The sequence below is a fragment of the Bubalus bubalis genome, chromosome 2 (assembly GCF_019923935.1).
Source record: "Bubalus bubalis isolate 160015118507 breed Murrah chromosome 2, NDDB_SH_1, whole genome shotgun sequence".
Taxonomy (NCBI): Eukaryota; Metazoa; Chordata; class Mammalia; order Artiodactyla; family Bovidae; genus Bubalus; species Bubalus bubalis.
Window position 1 is genome coordinate 36271516 of NC_059158.1, and position 16916 is coordinate 36288431.

General features: G+C 55.4%; 2 protein-coding genes across 3 annotated transcripts in view; both read left to right on the forward strand.

Moving 5' to 3' along the window:
- Positions 1 to 213: 213 nt before the first annotated feature.
- On the forward strand, positions 214 to 10602 carry PGC (progastricsin). Its single transcript, XM_045163065.1, has 9 exons — positions 214 to 404; positions 3326 to 3476; positions 3944 to 4061; positions 5054 to 5172; positions 6029 to 6224; positions 7741 to 7867; positions 8353 to 8500; positions 9541 to 9639; positions 10305 to 10602. Exons 1-9 carry the CDS (start codon positions 343 to 345, stop codon positions 10458 to 10460), a joined length of 1176 nt encoding a protein of 391 aa, XP_045019000.1. The 5' UTR covers positions 214 to 342; the 3' UTR covers positions 10461 to 10602.
- Positions 10603 to 11780: 1178 nt separating this feature from the next.
- Positions 11781 to 16916, forward strand: part of TFEB (transcription factor EB) — a 48331-nt gene continuing 43195 nt past the window's right edge. For both annotated transcript variants that reach the window (XM_044930197.2, XM_025270100.3), the window contains exon 1: positions 11781 to 12056. The gene's annotated coding sequence lies outside the window, so the exon portion shown is untranslated. The remainder of the gene's footprint in view (positions 12057 to 16916) is intronic.

The following is a 16916-nucleotide window of genomic DNA, read 5'->3' on the forward strand; positions in this document are numbered from 1 at the left end:
CTCACACCTCTGGTTCCTGGGCAAAGAAGTCATTTTGCCACTCCATCTTTCGGCAAGTTTGATCTCATCGCTCACACCTCCTGGCCTCCACTGCTTGTTCTCAAAAGTCAATAGGATGAAAAGTCCTTTGATGCCACCCTCACAAAGGAAAACACACAGAGACGACTGATACAGGGAGCCCAGGGTACACCCAGGGTTGAGATCATGCTTGTCCAGGGCAGGGAGGCAGGGACTGGGCTGGGTCCCAGAGGTATAAAGCAGGAAGGACTATTCAGGCTTTCACTCCACTGCAACAGCTCAACTCAGAGTTGCCTCTGCTGCAGCCAGCTGGAAATCAGCATCATGAAGTGGATGGTACTGGCCTTGGTCTGCCTCCAGGCCTTGGAGGCAGCAGCATTGGTCAAGTGAGTCTGGGGCCTGAATGCTGGGATAGGAGCCCTGGCAGCTTTTTTAAAAAATAAACTTATTTACAAAACAGATACAGATTCACAGACTTAGAGAACAAACTTATGGTTGCCAGGAGGGAAGAACTGGGGAAAGAGATAGTTAAGGAGTTTGGGATCTATGTGTACACTCTGCTACATTTAAAATGGATAACCAACAGGGACCTACCTTATAGCACAGAGAACTCTGCTCAGTATTATGTGTCAACCTGGATGGGAGGGGAGTTTGGGAGAGAATGGATACATGTACATGCCTGGCTGAGTCCCTTTGCTATCTACCTGAGACTCTCACAAATTGTTAATCAGCTATGTGCTGTGTTGTGCTTAGCTGCTCAGCCATGTCCAACTCTTTGCGATCCAATGGACTGCAGCCTGCCAGGCTCCTCTGTCCATGAGACTCTCCAGGCAAGAATACTGGAGTGGGTTGCTATGCCCTCCTCCAGGGGATCTTCCTAACCCAGAAATTGAACCCAGGTTTCCCATATTGCAAGGAGATCCAACCAGTCCATCCTAAAGGAGATCAGTCCTGGCTATTCATTGGAAGGACTGATGTTGAGACTGAAACTCCAATACTTTGGCCACCTGATGCGAAGAGCTGACTCATTGGAAAAGACCCTGATGCTGGGAAAGATTGAGGGCAGGAGGAGAAGGGGACGACAGAGCATGAGATGGTTGGATGGCATCACCAACTCAATGGACATGGGTTTGGGTGGACTCTGGGAGTTGGTGATGGACAGGGGGGCCTGGCGTGCTGCAGTTCATTGGGTCGCAAAGAGTCGGACATGACTGAGCGACTGAACTGACTTCTCATATTGCAGGTGAATTCTTTACCGTCTGAGTCACCAGGGAAGCCCAAGAATACTGGATTCGGTAGCCTATCCCTTCTCCAAGGGAACTTCCCCACCCAGGAACTGAACCAGGATCTCCTGCATTGCAGGCAGATTCTTTACCAGTTGAGCTACCCACGAAGCCCTAATCAGCTATACCCCAATAGAAAATAACAAGTAAAAAAAAAAAAAAAACCAAAACTACTATAGACTGGATGACTTATAAATAACAGTAATTTTTTTCTCAAAGTTTTGGAGGCTGGGAAGTCCAAGATCAAGGTGCCAGTAGATTTGGTGTCTGGTTGAGAATCTGCTTCCTAGTTCATATACATACCCCCCATCGTTCTGCTGTCCTCACGTGTTGGAAGGGACACGGAAGCTCTCTGGCTGACCTCCTTCTGCTCTGAGGCAGGGAAGGCTCCCTGAGTAGGCACTGGACAGATCTCAGGATGGGAAGAGATATGGCCTCTGCCTTCAGGGAGCTTCCAGTAGGAGGGAGAAGCACCATCCGTTCCCCCACTGATGATAAAGCATAGACCAGAAACAGAGAGAGTAGGGGCAACTTCTGCCTGAAAAAAAAAAAAAAAAAAAAAAAAAAGACCTTGAAAGGCTGGTACAATTATTTCTAGATAGGGAGATGTTTGCTAGAAGTTTTCTTAAGGGCCCCAAATTTATTTGACAGATGCCAAATCATCTAAGCAGAAACACCAGTCATGTAATCTCTATACGCTGAGGTGCCAGGGGAAAGGGGATAAGGCAGCCAAGCTCACAGGACATCAAAAGGGCGCCCAGCCTGCCTCATTGCCTGCGATTGCACCATTAAAAGGGCATTTTATTTGGTGGAAAGTTGGCTTCTCTCAGAAACTTCTTTGAGTTGCAAATTCTGGAGTCGTGTTGGTGTGAAGCAATCATCAGCCTTCATATCTCAAGGTGAAGGGGTTTAGCAGAGAATTTCTGGAGAATGCAGGGTCTTGAGGGAATGGGGAAGAGATGGGGAAGGAAGCAGGAATCCAGAAGCCTGGAGCAAGGCCTGGGGACACTGGCAGAGACCCCTGGGCAATGGAAGCAGGCAGGTCTGGGAAGGCACGGGCAGAAACCCATAATTCAGGAGCTCCAGTTCCAGAGGCTGATCTGGGCTCTGGACCAGTCCAGCCAACCTCCCCATGGTCCCTGCCTCCTGTGAGGAGCATGACTGACCCAGGCCAGACCCGGAGCAGCAGAACTAGGACCCTGTCTTCTGAGTCCCCAGTCTAGTACGGCTCCCTGGGGCCCGTGCTCTGTCACATCCAGCCGGTGCCAGTTGCCTGAGGGCCACCAATCCGGGGGACTCCCTTTGGGGTTAACTTTGCCATCTCTGAAGCCTTTTTATTTTTTGAATTATGTATTGCTTTTTAATTTATTATTTTTCTGTGTTGTGCAGCATGTGGGATCTTAGTTTCTCAAACAGAGATTGAACCTGTGCCTTATGCATTGAGTGCAGAGTCTTAACCACTGAACCACCAAGGAAGTCCCTCTGAAACCTTTTTTTAAAAATGCACAAATTGGGGATTCCTTTGTGGTCCACTGGTTAAGGGCTCTGCGCTTTCACTGCCAGAGCGTGGGTTCAATTCCTGGTCAGGGAACAAAGATCCAGCAAACACAGCCAAAACAAACAAACCAACCACACAAATCCTCCAAAGAGTAATGTCTAAAGTTCCTCTCCCCTTCCTGGGAAAGAGTTTATGGGGTATTTGAGAGTGGAGGACCAGGGTGGGATGACAACCCATGGGATGAGGTCGGGGCAGGCCTGGGTGAAGGTAGCTGTCTTCTGAATCTTGGAGCAAGTCCTGAGAAGAGTTTTCCAAGAGAAAAAGAGAGGCAGAGGGAGAAAGAGCCAGAGAGAGCCAGAGATCGAGACAGAAATGGAGAAAGAGGGAGACAGACACATACAAGCAACGGACCCCGGGGACAGAGCGACGGGGAGCCTGAGGCAGTTAGGGATGGAGAGAGAGATTGGGATATTAGAGGCGCAGTAGGAAAGAGGGAGGCCCTGCCCTGACCCCAGCCCTTCTGCAGAATCCCCTTGAAGAAATTTAAGTCCATCCGTGAGACCATGAAGGAGAAGGGCCTCCTGGAGGACTTCCTGAGGACCTACAAGCACGACCCGGCCCAGAAGTACCGCTTTGGTGACTTCAGTGTGGCCACCGAGACCATGGACTACATGGACGTGAGTCTTGACCCTCCCCTGCGGCTCCCCCTTCTCCTGCTGCCAAAGGCTGAGGGCCAGGCCTGGGCTGTGAGCCGCACTCTCCCTCTCTGCACCCTCCCACTTGCCCCCTGGAGGCTGCCCCTGTCTCTCAGACCTGCCTGCCAACCCGGAGACTTCATTGCCTGAGAAAGCACGAAGGGACCCCTGATGAGCTGGCAGCTGAGTCCACGCAGACTTTTGCTGCTGCCCCAGGCGGGCTCACACTGAGGGCCTGTGGGTTCTGGGCAAGTGTGGAGGGCAGGCTCGAGCCCCTGCTTGTGGTGTGGGCTGTGGGGCTGGCCACTCTGCTGCTCTGGCCATGGAGAAGGCTGGGCCTGATGGGAAGAGCACTAGAGTGACTCCAATGCCCCCACCACAAGCAGGACCCACCCCCGACCCCCACCCAGAGCTAAGAGCCTGCCCCATGTCCCTTCCTCCCCACCCAGGCTGCTTACTTTGGCGAGATCAGCATTGGGACGCCACCACAGAACTTCTTGGTCCTTTTTGATACCGGCTCATCCAACCTGTGGGTGCCCTCTGTCTACTGCCAGAGCCAGGCCTGCAGTGAGTGCTGGGCTGCGGAAGGGAGGGCACTGACACCTGCTGGGGAAAGGCTGCACTTTCCTAAAGATTGCTGGGGGGCGGGGAGGTGGGGTGGGCAGGGAGCTCCAGTCCTGGAAAGGTCCAGGGATTTGTCCAGTGTCACACAGCACATGTCCCAGCCAGAGGGAAGGAACTGGCCATGAGCGTGGGTGGCCCCTCTCTGATTACCAGGACATATTCCTTCACCTACTCCAGCCTAGCCCAGCTCACTCCACCTCGTTCTGTTCACTCTGGGCAATGCCATTCCGGCCCACTCCACTCTACAACACTCTTTCTATGCTACTCCCCCACCACGATTTACTAAGTTCTTACTGAACTCTCCCAAGGACCCGGGAGAAGGACATAGACGTGGTCCTCCTCCTGTCACTGTCTTTGGAGATGCACACTTCCTAGGGCGGGCCTGGCCCCTGCCAAAGCCTTGGGGTTTGGGTCTTGACACCTCTAGTCCAGAAGGTCCCTCGCTGGCCCCATCCTAGGCTGTCTCAGGATCCTGGTGTGGCCAGCTTCTTCCCTGGGGTGAGGGAAGTTTCAGAGAATACCCTGGAGGTCCATGCACTCCTTCATCTGATGAGTAATTTCTCGACACTTGCCATGTATCAGGAGATCTGCTGGGGGCCAGGAAGATGGAGATAGATACTATACAACCTGCCCACACTACAATCCTAGGGAGGTCATCATCCTAGGGCATCTGGCGATTCTGTGATTATGTTAGGTTGGGGGGGTGGGTGCTTTGGGGTCAAAGCTGTCCAGTTCTTAAGGGTCTTCCAATGCCAGGAATGTCAGTTGGCTACCATCTGACTCCTTGGCTGGCAGGGGGAGGGGTGTGTGTGTGTGTGTGTGTGTGTGTGTGTGCTGAGGCTATAGGATGTGAGTACAGGCTGGGAGACAAGTGGGCAGCCTTGCAGACCTTAGAGGGGGCCAGCATGACTTCCCGAATTTTCCCTTCCCGGCAGCCAGCCACACCCGCTTCAACCACAGCCTATCCTCCACCTACTCCACCAATGAGCAGACCTTCTCCCTGCAGTATGGCAGCGGCAGCCTCACTGGCATCTTAGGCTATGATACTCTGACGGTGAGTGATGCTGCCGGCTGAGCCCTCACCTCTTCCTAGGATATAGGCAAGGTAATTTGGGGCTGTGAACTCGATTCTAACCTCATAGTTCTGAGTCTGATGGGGAGACTTAGACGGAGGCCTTTGAAAAACATGGGAAACACCCAGTGCTCTGCCATTGTTTGTTGTTGAGTTGCTCTGTTGTGTCTGATTCTTTTGCAACCCCATGGACTGTATAGCTCACCAGGCTCCTCTGTTCATGGGATTTCTCAGGCAAAAATACCGGAGTGGGTTGCCATTTCCTTCTCTAGGGAGTCTTCCTGACCCAGGGATTGAATCCATGCCTCCTGCATTGGCAGGCAGATTCTTTACCACTGAGCCACCAGGGAAGCCCATACTCTACCATACAGGCCAGAAAATCATAACACTAGAGACTCATCCAGGAACTGCCTTGGTGGTCCAGTGGTTAAGACACTGAGCTTCCAATGCAGGGGGCTGATCCCTGGTCAGGGAACTAAGGTCCTGCATGCTGTGAGGTGCAGCCAAAAAAACCAGAAAAGGCTCATCCATTCACTCATCGACCCCTCACTGTGGGCCACAACGTGCCAGGTAGTGAGGACACAGAGTGACTGGGATGACCTGCTTCTTTTCCTTAAGGAGCTTAAAGCCTCAGGGAGAAGCAGGTTGGGGTGGGCGGTGCTGCAGCAGGTGAGGGTGGCTCCTTGGAAGAGAAAGTGGCTTTCACAAACCTGTCAAGAAGCGAGGTGGCAGAAGTGAGGGAGGGATGAAGAACAGACAGATGGGTCTCAGGAGGGGGATCCAGAGGCAGGTGTGTGGAGTTACATTCATCACTTCCCATCCTCTGCGTCCCCTCCAGGTCCAAGGCATCAAGGTCCCCAACCAGGAGTTCGGCTTGAGTAAGACTGAGCCGGGTACCAATTTCCTCTATGCGAAGTTTGATGGCATCATGGGCATGGCCTACCCCTCCCTGTCCGTGGATGGGGCCACCACCGTCCTTCAGGGCATGCTGCAGGAGGGTGCCCTCACCAGCCCCATCTTCAGCTTCTACCTCAGCAGCTAAGGAACTACCTGCAGTCCCTGGCTCCCAGCCCACTAGCTTCCACGGGCCTGGACGGCTGAGGTTCAAACACTTTGGAGTTTGGAGGCAGGCATTCCCAGCAGGCATTTGGCAGGACCTTTCCTCCTGGGCTTCTGACTCTTCCTTTTCCGTGCTCCCCATCCCTGCATCTGTCCCCAGCCCACTCAGTCTCTTCTTTGCGTTTCTTGGCCAAGACAGAATCTCCCCTTCCTCCGGCAGAACTCTGCCTGGAGCATTGTTGCAGCTTCTCCTACCACTATGGGACTTCCCTGGTGGCTCAGATGGTGAAGAATCTGCCTGCAATGAGGGAGACCGGGGTTCAATCCCTGGGTGGGTAAGATCCCCTGGAGAAGGGAATGGCAACCCACTCGAGTATTCTTGCCTGGAGAATTCCATGGACAGAGGAGCCTGGTGGGCTACAGTCCACGGGGTCGCCGTGAGTCAGACACGACTGAGCAGCTAACACTTTCACTATTCTCCTACCTCTAGGGCTAAATGCCTGCCCAGAGCTGCAGTGAGTTCACTTCCTTCTGACCAAATGTTTTCTACCTGGACACCTCTTTTGTGTAATAATCTATTGCTTCATCTCCTTTGATCTATTGTTCTAGCCAGGTCTTCTGGCCTCAGTCCACCATGAACTCAAACAAATTGTTGTTCTTACCACAAACACAAGCAAAAGTGGTCATTTACGTGGACGGGCCCTGGAGCCAAGCGGTGGGAAGGGGTGGGTGGCCTGGAGGGGACTTTCCATCTTTCCTCTGTAGAATTAGACAACCACCTTCTAGAGATAGTCTACATCTACTCTCTGGGGCTTAGTCATTTGAACCCGAATTTCAACAATATTATCCTGTTACTAAGGTTGCTGACCTCTGTTTACAAGTACTCTTGAGTTTAGCCCAGAGGATCGCTGCCCAGTGCTACTCTCCTGCTCGTCTACTGTCTAACAGGGAGGTCGTGCCCTCCACTCCCCCTGGGCCCCTCCTCCCTCCGATTCCAGCAAACAACAAACTGGGCCCCGGTCAGGCTCCTGCTGACACGCTCCACCAGCAGCATTAAGTGAAAGGCAGAGGAGAGAGGTGGGACAGGGCTGCAGGCCAGATGACCAGAGGCTTTCCCAGAGGAAGCACTTGGTGGAGCGGCCTCATTTGAGAGCCGGAGGCACTGGGAATTCCCAGCCTTGGTCAGAGGTGGGGGACACAATGTCTGCCCTTAGGGAGCTCCAGTCTGAGGGGACACAGCCCTGCCCTCAGGGAGCCCCAGTCTGAGGGGAGACACAGCCCTGCCTGAGGGAGCCCCAGTCTGAGGGGAGACACAGCCCTGCCTGAGGGGTTCCCAGTCTGAGGGGAGACACAGCCCTGCTCTCAGGGAGCCCCAGTCTGAGGGGAGACACAGCCCTGCCGCAGGGAGCCCCAGTCTGGAGCCAGGGCAGGACTTCTATTTTCTTGCCTTTCCCACAGCCACTTCCTAACTTACCTTTCACTTTACATTCTGCAGCCAACAGGGCTCTCAGGACGGGGGAGCAGTCATCTTTGGGGGTGTGGACAGTTGCCTGTACACAGGGCAGATCTACTGGGCCCCCGTCACTCAGGAGCTGTACTGGCAGATTGGCTTTGAGGAGTGAGTCTGCGGTGGGCCCCAGGGGTGTGAGCATTTCATTCGGGCAGGATGTTGCACACACACATCCAGGTCTTGGGGTTTCAAGACCCTGGTTGGCCTGGAGAAGGTGGGTGTGATGGGGACAACACAGGAAGAGGCAGGGTCTGGAATCCCAGACATTTCAGACCCTGTCATCCAACCCTAGGGCCTTAGAGATTAGAAACTGGGGTGTGTGGGGGGAGGGACTAATTTACTCAAAGTATTTACAACGAATCAATAGCCCTGGCCATCAGTCTTTCTAGAACTATTTGTGGAACTTTTTAGAAACAGAATACATGGCCATTCAGGCGGACTTGGACAGACTGTTATGAGGCTGGGGGGTGGTTGGATTGACCTCTGTAGAATCTTTATCTTCCTGAGGCGTACCTTGATTCGGTGGCTGTGGCCCAGCCCCTAGCTGCCCTGAGCTGGGAGGTGCTGAGACTGCCCATCTTCTCACCATTCAGGTTCCTCATTGGTAACCAGGCCACGGGCTGGTGCTCCGCAGGCTGCCAGGCCATCGTGGACACCGGCACATCTCTGCTCACGGTGCCCCAGCAGTTCCTGAGTGCCCTTCTGCAGGCCACAGGAGCCCAGGAGGACCAGTATGGACAGGTGCATGCAGCAGAGGCGTGCCCTTTCCCGGGGAGCGGCCAGGGGGCATTTATGGTTTTTCCTGGGAGCACAGGAATAGCCTGATTCTTGGCCTCCGTGCTTCTCGCTGCCTCCTGGCACTGGAGGTGGGGGCCCCGGGATGACTGGGGCGGGGGCTGGCTGGGGGCCGAAGGCTGATTCAGGGGGGCCAGATGCCTGTGCTGGTATGGGAGGTCACTAATAGGCAGAATTTCCTCTGAGCTTCAACCTCTTAGAGGAAACAGTTTAAACACCTGCTGGGCTTTGCAGTAAGAGCTGTGGGACTAAGCCCGAGAGCGACAAGGAATAACTCTTGAATCCAGAGCTCCCTCACCTCCACCTTGGGAGGTGGATGGGGCAGGGCCCTGCCCCATCCTTACCCGCTCCTGAACCTACCAAAGGGTTTGCATAATTAAGGTATTCTCACTAACTGGTGGGCTGATGAGATATACTTTCTACACACCTGTGTATTTTATTTATGTATTATTTTAATTTTTATTGGGGTATAGTTGCTTTACAACGCTGTGTAAAGCTGTCCAACGAAGAGAATCAGTTAGAGGCATGCATATATCCATCCCCTCCCTCTTTGACCTCCCACCCGGCCACTGCCATTCCACCCGTCTAGTCACCACAGAGCGCCCAGCTGAACACCTTGTGCTATACAGCAGCTTCCCATCAGCCATCTATTTTACACAGAGTAGTGCATCAGACCTATTTTAAAAGGACACTTGCAGGGAAGAGGTGTAGATTTAAACTTTCATGGGGGAAATTCAAGAAAGAGGCATGTTTTGAGAAAGATGACTCAGGTTCCCCCACAACCCACCCTCTGTACAGCAGCTTCTACAACTTGGAGGTTCTGTACACGAGTCCTCATGGGTAACACCAGCAGTATTGGTATTGCAGCCTCCAATCCAAGAGCAGACTTGGGGCTCGGGCCCAGGACCCCAGGGGCTGCAGCGATGGGGCTGGCAGGTCCTCTTGGCGGGGAGATGAGGCGACCCGGGCGCTGTTCCTCTCTGCAGTTTCCTGTGGACTGTAACAACATCCAGAACCTGCCCACCCTCACCTTTGTCATCAATGGCGTGCAGTTCCCTCTGCCACCCGCCTCCTACATCCTCAATGTAAGTCCTGGTTCCTGCAGGCTGAACCGCTGGGCAGAAGGTCAGGGATGGAGGTGGGTGAGGGGTGGGAGGAAGCTGTGAGGAGCCAGAAACACTCGGTCCCCTTAACTGTGCCATTTCCTTGAAGCATTGATTTCTCTTCCCCTCTCATGGATTTTAAACCCCCTTCTCTGGAACCAGGCTGTGAAAGAGCAGAACAATCATCTATTAATAATAATTATTATTAATTAAGGGGGAGAGGCACTGGCTCTCTATTGAGCACTTACAAGAGTCAGCCACCAAGTGAAGCACTTTATCTACATTTTCCTGATGACTCGTCATAACATTTAGTGAGGGAGATATGAATTTTTATTTTACAAGTAAAAACTTGGAGGTTCGAGAGGTTAACTCATGGGCCTAAAGCTACATTGTTAGTCAGGGTGAAGCTAAGGTTTGAACCTAGGTTGATCTAGCTCCAAGGCTTTACTACCAGGAGTTGAGGAGATCCTGCAGAGGGAGGGCCCTTGCAACCTGCCCTCAGCCACAGTTGGCCTGTGAGGCCTCAAGGGTAGAAACTCGGGCTCATCCGTTTCTGTATCTGTGCTGCTGGCCTGGGGCTCTGGGCTGAGCAGTGCCCAGTCCACCTGTGAGCTGATGAATGAGTGTTGCCCTTGTGTGTTGTGCAGAACGATGACAGCTACTGCATCCTGGGCGTGGAGGTCACCTACCTACCCTCCCAGAATGGCCAGCCCCTGTGGATCCTTGGGGACGTCTTTCTCAGGTCATACTATTCCGTCTATGACCTGGGCAACAACAGGGTGGGCTTTGCCACGGCCGCCTAGACTCAGTGCCTGGACTCCCGGGCTTCCTTCTCCCTCTGGACACTCCACCCTACAGGGGGTTCTCTCTGCACTTCCTCTCTGCATTTAGCCTCCCTTCTCTGGACTCTGGACTTTCTCTAATAATAAACAGCTCTTCTCCACGTTGGCCATCCTGTTGTTTTTAGAGGGCAGTCGCAGCCTGTAAGGCTCAGGGAACGGGACAATAAGAATCAGAGGCAACTTTGTCTCTATTGGACCATGTTGTTCCTGAGTTTCTAGGAGGTTCGTCGTGGGTCACTGAGTTTCTAAGAGAAATAGGGCATGAGGTAGGCTTGGGGGTGGGCCCTGTACCCCTCAAAGTTTGGAGTCTCTTCACATCTTCTCTCTGGAGAGGGAAGACCGTGGTAGTGGCATGCAGGCAGGGCATTCCTTTGTAAGGCACAGTCCAAAATGCTCTGCTGACCTAATTTACCAAACTACCACCAGAGTTACCCCACACATATCACTAGCAGTGTGACTAGGGGTCCCATGTGTCTTAAATCTAGGCTTCTTCCTCCTTATCTGTGATCAAGTTTGCCCTAGGAGCTTTCAGAAGAAGGCTGGAGGACAATGAGCATTGTAACAGATGTGGGTCCTTTAGGGAGACATCACCTGATGCCACCAGAGGATCTTGTGACGTCCGTCCATCAGGGGAGGGTGACATGAAAAGGTCAGGAAGTTTCTCTTTTCAGCAACATGGTGGTGGTGTACCTGCAAGCTCCAGGTAATGAGGTCTAGGTGGGGAGGGCCCCCACCTAGATAAATGAAGAACTCATGATGGGAGAGGAGGTGGGCTCCATTTTATAGTCATATTTCCTTCACCACGCTGATCAACCTTGTTCCTTATGCTCAAGACCCAGGTCTGGTACCCCATTCCAAACCAGGAGGATGAGGGTTGACACAGAGGGGTTTCTATGGCAACAACACACCATCTGGGACCCCACCTCTTTCCTAGACTCCAGGAAAGCCAGAGCACTGCACGCCTCTCACTGGGGTCAAATAGGCCACAGGGCATATTGTGATGATCTGTGGTTCGTGACATTACTTCCTGAAAAGAGAAAACTTGCAAAAGGGGTAGAAACCAAATGGATCCAAGTTTCCAAATTAAACGCCAAGTCCCAGCACAGGCCTGAGCCCGCAGGCTGGGACTACAAATCCCGACGTGCCTAGCAGAGCTGTCGCCCAGCAGGGAGGACTACGTTTCCCTGCGGGCTCTGCAGCAGGCAGACGGGCGGTAGGGCGGGGAGGGGCGGAGCCGGGAGGGGCGGGGCCGCGGGGTAGGGTGCTGCCCTCTGCCGGGCGCGGCGGGAAGTGAGTGCCGAGTGACAGCAGGAGCCCCGGCGCCGGGCGCGGGGCTCGGTGACAGCGGAGGCGGCGGCCGCGGGCTGGACGTAGGGAGCGGCGGCGGCGCCGACGGCAGAGGGCAGGGCGGACGGGGGCGGGCCTCCCCGGTGGCGCGGAGCCTGAGGAGCCCGGGAGGGGGCGGCCGGCGCAGCTCTCGGGCCCGACACCTGAACTTGGGACAAGTTGCCGGAGTCGCGGGGCGCGGGCGGCGGACGGATTGACCTTCATAGCTAGGTGAGCGGGACCGGGGGGCAAGGGGTACGCGGAGGGCCCGGAACTCCCGACCCAGGCTCCGCTGCTCCGATCCCGTGGGTCCGCGAGACAGGTGGGTGGCTGGGTGGGGGTGTCGACTGGAAAGGGGAGCTAGACCGTGTGCGCCGCACTGCCACCCGCCCCGCCGTCCGTCTAGCCGGCCCGGCTCGTCCGGCGCATGACTGGGGCGGCGCTGCCCGCGGAGCCTGGGAGCCCCTCCAGCCCCTCCCTTCGGGCCCTGGCCGGGGGGCGGCTTCTCCGCGACCTTATGTAACCAGGCGGGAGGGGCCGTGGCAGGCATGGGCCTTCCTGGCCCGGGAGCTGGAAGTCGAAGGGGCGGGAGGCGTGGGAGTGAACTTGCAAGAAGTTTTGAGGGCGTGTGGGCCCTGCGCCCGCTTCTTCTCCACCGGACGCGGCTGGGGCGGCGGGTGGCACGGGGGAGGGCGCCGGAGGTAGGGGAGTGTGCGGGGGCCGAGTCCGGCAGGGCCAGGCCCTGCCTGGATGGTCCCGGGGAGTGGGCGGGCCGGAGCGGCGCCCCGCCCCGGGGGCCGGGCTGCTGGGGGCGGGAGGGGGGGGGCGGGTGGAAGTACCATCCTTCTCTCCCTTCCCGCCCCTTCCTCCCCCTCCGTCTCTTGAAGAAGCCGCTCCAACCCGGTCCCCCGATGTGCCCGAGAGCAGTCTTTTTCTCCCCCTTGCATTATTCCACGACGTTAGGGAACCCCAACGCCAAAGCACACCACTCCTGCCTTCCCTGCAGCTCCCAGCCATCTACCCGCCCCCAGAGTATCCCCCCTCCTTCCTGGTCCCGAATCCCGGAAAACACGCCCCCTTCCCCCGATTCCTTGAGTCTGCACCTCCCAACCCCAGGCTGTCCCACCCCCAAGTCAGCACTTCTCCGCCGTCCCCGCCCGCCCCCGGTACCCCGATCAGCTATTCGGCCGAAGCGGCGAGTGCGCTCGCCTTCTCGAAGGGAGCGGGCTGATGCCAGCTCGGCTCCCCGCCCCTCGGCTCCCTCCCGCCCGGAGTCCGGGCTTCACGCACGGCTGCCCAGAGCTGCTCAGGGTTGCGCGAGCAGGTTCGCGCCGCAGCCGCCCGGCGCTCCCCGGCCCGGCTCGCAGGGGGAGGGAGGGAGGGAGGCGGGGGTTGGGGGTGGAGGGAGGGCGCCCGGGGCGGGGCTCGTCCGCCCTGGGCTCCGCCACCCCCTCTTCGTCGGGCCAACCCCTCACCGCTGAGTCCTTCTCCGATGCCGCGCCCACCCCTGCCGTCGACCTCACGCGCGTGTGTTCTGGGGGTGGTTATGCGCTAACAGTTCCTGGACCAAACTCGAGCGCTTTGGCTTAGCGTTCTCCGGAGAAGTGATAGTTAATCCTTGTGATAGTGATAGTTAACCCTTGAGTGGGGAGGGGGTACTTAGTTGAGCTGGGAATGGGGACAAGACTGGTGTAGGTCCCCAGTGACGCCTCTGGGATGTGGGTTCAGAACCCTGATGGCTGAGATTCTACCCGCCCAAGACCTGGCACTCTTGGGCAACTGGGGGTGGAGGGGACGATGGGGGACTGGTCGGTGTGGGTGTCTTCAGAGCAGAACGCAGTTCTTGGTTCGTAGACTTGCTCCCTCTGAGGCCTTCTCTATGCCCAGCCTGAGAGACGGGCCCCCAGGCCCTGCCCTCAGGGAGATCACAAGTCTGGGAGAGAAAGGCGGGCCAGAGAGGCAGGCGGGGGAAGGGCTGGCTGCCTCGGGAGCCCTACCTGGTAGTCTGAGGTGTGCCTGGATCTTGCCTCAGTTTCCCCAGCCATGGGGAAAAATAGCAGTTCACACCGACCCCTTCATTCTGCCTGCCTCCTGGCTTAGGCAGAAGAGTCGGAAACCAGGCAATGGAAACGAAGAGCTGTTGAGGGTGACTCTGTGCTCTGCTCGTCTGGGAGCACAGCCAACGTTGCTTACAGTTTACGAGGCCTGTTACGGCTGCAGTGCTGTTTTGCCCTCAGCTCAGCTCCGAGGTGCAGCCAAGTGGGAGCCTAGGTTTCCTGATTCTGTGCTCTGTGGAAAGGGTGCAATGGTTGGCGACATCTCCTCAGGTGAGCACTCAATCCCGAGAGAGCCCCTGGGCTTCTGAGGGCTGATGGCCTGGTAACTCACAGTCGGAGGTGGGTAGGACGGTGGGCTGGGGCACGCAGGAGCCCATCCAGTGCTCGGGGATGATGGGGGTCCCCAGCACTCACCCCACAGCCAGTGAGGCCTCCCTCCTGCATCTCAGCTGGAAAGCAGGTGGGAGGGGCTTCCCACCCCTCAAGCCTGGCTGCCCTTTGAGGGTCTGGCTTCTGGCCCCATCCCGCCTGGGGCTCTGTTTATGGCTGTAATTGCATCATTAGCCAGAGTTTATAGAGTTACTTAGCACCTGCCCCCACAGGGAGTGGCCTAGCCACCCCCTGGCTTCTGTCTCTTCCTTTTCAAAGTCGACTTGGTTTCTGCCGGCAACTGGGGTTTCCCCAACCGCAGCTGGCATGCAAGCCAGGTTGGGCCTTTGTCCTAGGGATGGAGGGCAGTCAGCACTTGGGGCCCAGCTTGGGGCTGCCCTGGAGATGACCGTGGAAACTGGGTTGGCCTCTTCTGATACAGAGGGGGAGGGGGGGTTCAGGGCTCCCGGAGCTGCCAGCGGTGTCCACATCCCAGGACACAGTGGGTGTTTTTGCATATGATGTATGTATCCACGTCTGAAAAGAGAGGTAAAAATGCACACACTTCACAGGCAGCTGTGGGGAGTCAGGTGCCTGGCGCATGGTGAGTCCAGATGCTGCTCTGTATCTCAGTGTGGGGTGTGTGTGATTGATGGGAGTTTGTGTGTGTGGTTATGAGATCGTGGGCATCTAGATACATGTATGTAGATGAATTGTGTACACGCATGTCTATGAGCATGTAAAAATAACATGAATAGAATATGCATCTACTCTCTCTATGCTATAATAGAGCAGTATTGTAATAAAACTTAGTCATAAACTATCAGATCAGATCAGATCAGTCGCTCAGTCGTGTCTGACTCTTTGCGACCCCGTGAATCGCAGCACGCCAGGCCTCCCTGTCCATCACCAACTCCCGGAGTTCACCCAGACTCACGTCCATCGAGTCAATGATGCCATCCAGCCATCTCATCCTCTGTTGTCCCCTTCTCCTCCTGCCCCCAATCCCTCCCAGCATCAGAGTCTTTTCCAATGAGTCAACTCTTCACATGAGGTGGCCAAAGTACTGGAGTTTCAGCTTTAGCATCATTCCTTCCAAAGAAATCCCAGGGCTGATCTCCTTCAGAATGGACTGGTTGGATCTCCTTGCAGTCCAAGGGACTCTCAAGAGTCTTCTCCAACACCACAGTTCAAAAGCATCAATTCTTTGGCGCTCAGCCTTCTTCACAGTCCAACTCTCACATCCATACATGACCGCAGGAAAAACCATAGCTTTGACTAGACGAACCTTTGTTGGCAAAGTCATGTCTCTGCTTTTGAATATGCTATCTAGGTTGGTCATAACTTTATAGTTGCCAACATTTATTGTGTATTTACTCTTCAGAATGAGGTAGAAATTAGTATTTTCATTATACTGATTCAGAGAAGTTAAGCAGATTGCCTGAAGTCACGCAGCCTGGAAGTAGTAGGGATTCTAACCCAGGCCCAGCTGAGTCCAAAATCCATGTTCTCAGTCCCTGCAGAAGACCACTTCAGGGTTCCCAGGAGTTCTCCCTTAAAAGGCTGGGACATGGTGTGACACGAACCTTCTTTTCCCCATTGGGGTCTCCTGCTCTGAGCAGTGATGGGACTTGCTGAAGCCCCTTCTCCAGGGCACACATGTCTCCTGACTGCTCTTCTGAGCTGCTGACCCAGGTGACTGAAGGGCCCCCGGTGAGAACTCTCCTGACTGGCTGGGGGAGGAGATGGGTTCAGACAAGGCTTCCTGGGTCTCCTTGGGTCCCTCAAACATGCCCTTACAGTGCAGCCCTCAGTAGGCACTTGTTTAATCAGATGAGGAGAAAAAGCCAGGAAAGTACTTGGATGAGAGCCGGATGGCAGCAAAAGTGCTAAGAACCCAGGAGACCCCGTTTGACAGGCCATGTGGCTGGGCCAGTCCCTGTCTCCCTTAGCTTCCATTTCCATATCTGTGAGCCTCCATCACCGGTGGGGTCCCCTCCAGTGTGAGCCTTCTATTCATCTTTGGCCAAAGCACCCAGACAAGAGACGCTTCAGAAAGGGTGGAGTGTGGGGTGCGGGGGAGGTGGGGGGCAGCCCAAGTCCACCCCGTAGAGCTTTTGCTAAAGGCTGGACCCCGTGGACCCATCAGCCAGTTTTTCTTGGGACAGAGCCATTGCCACTCGGTACTGAGTGCTGGGCTAAGTGCCCCCGAGTCGGGGGGTGGTTGAGAGCACGGGCTCTGGGGCCAGGCCGCCTGGTGTGGTTCTCAGCTCTGCCACTTGCTGGCTGTGTGGCCCTGGGCCAGCTGCCCTCCTGCACTGCGCCTCTGTTTCCACACCCAGGCCGCAAGGAGTATGGTAGTGCCTGCAAACAGTGCTGTCAGGAGGGCTGAGTGTGTTGCTGCTCGCTGCCTTTACAGCACTTAGAACACTGCTGTGCTCCAAAAAATGTCATCATAATTAACTCCTTTAACTTCTTTATTTCTCATTTCCAGGTGAGGAAATAGAAGCATAGCGAGCTCTAGGGGAGAAATAAAGACCTATGGGTTGCAAACAGGCCTCCATCATGGGCCTAAGATCCTCAAGCAAAATGCCTTCAGTGGGGCTTTGCAGACTCCGTGGCCACAGTCCCCAGCATTCCCTGTTGTACCACACAGCCTGGTCTC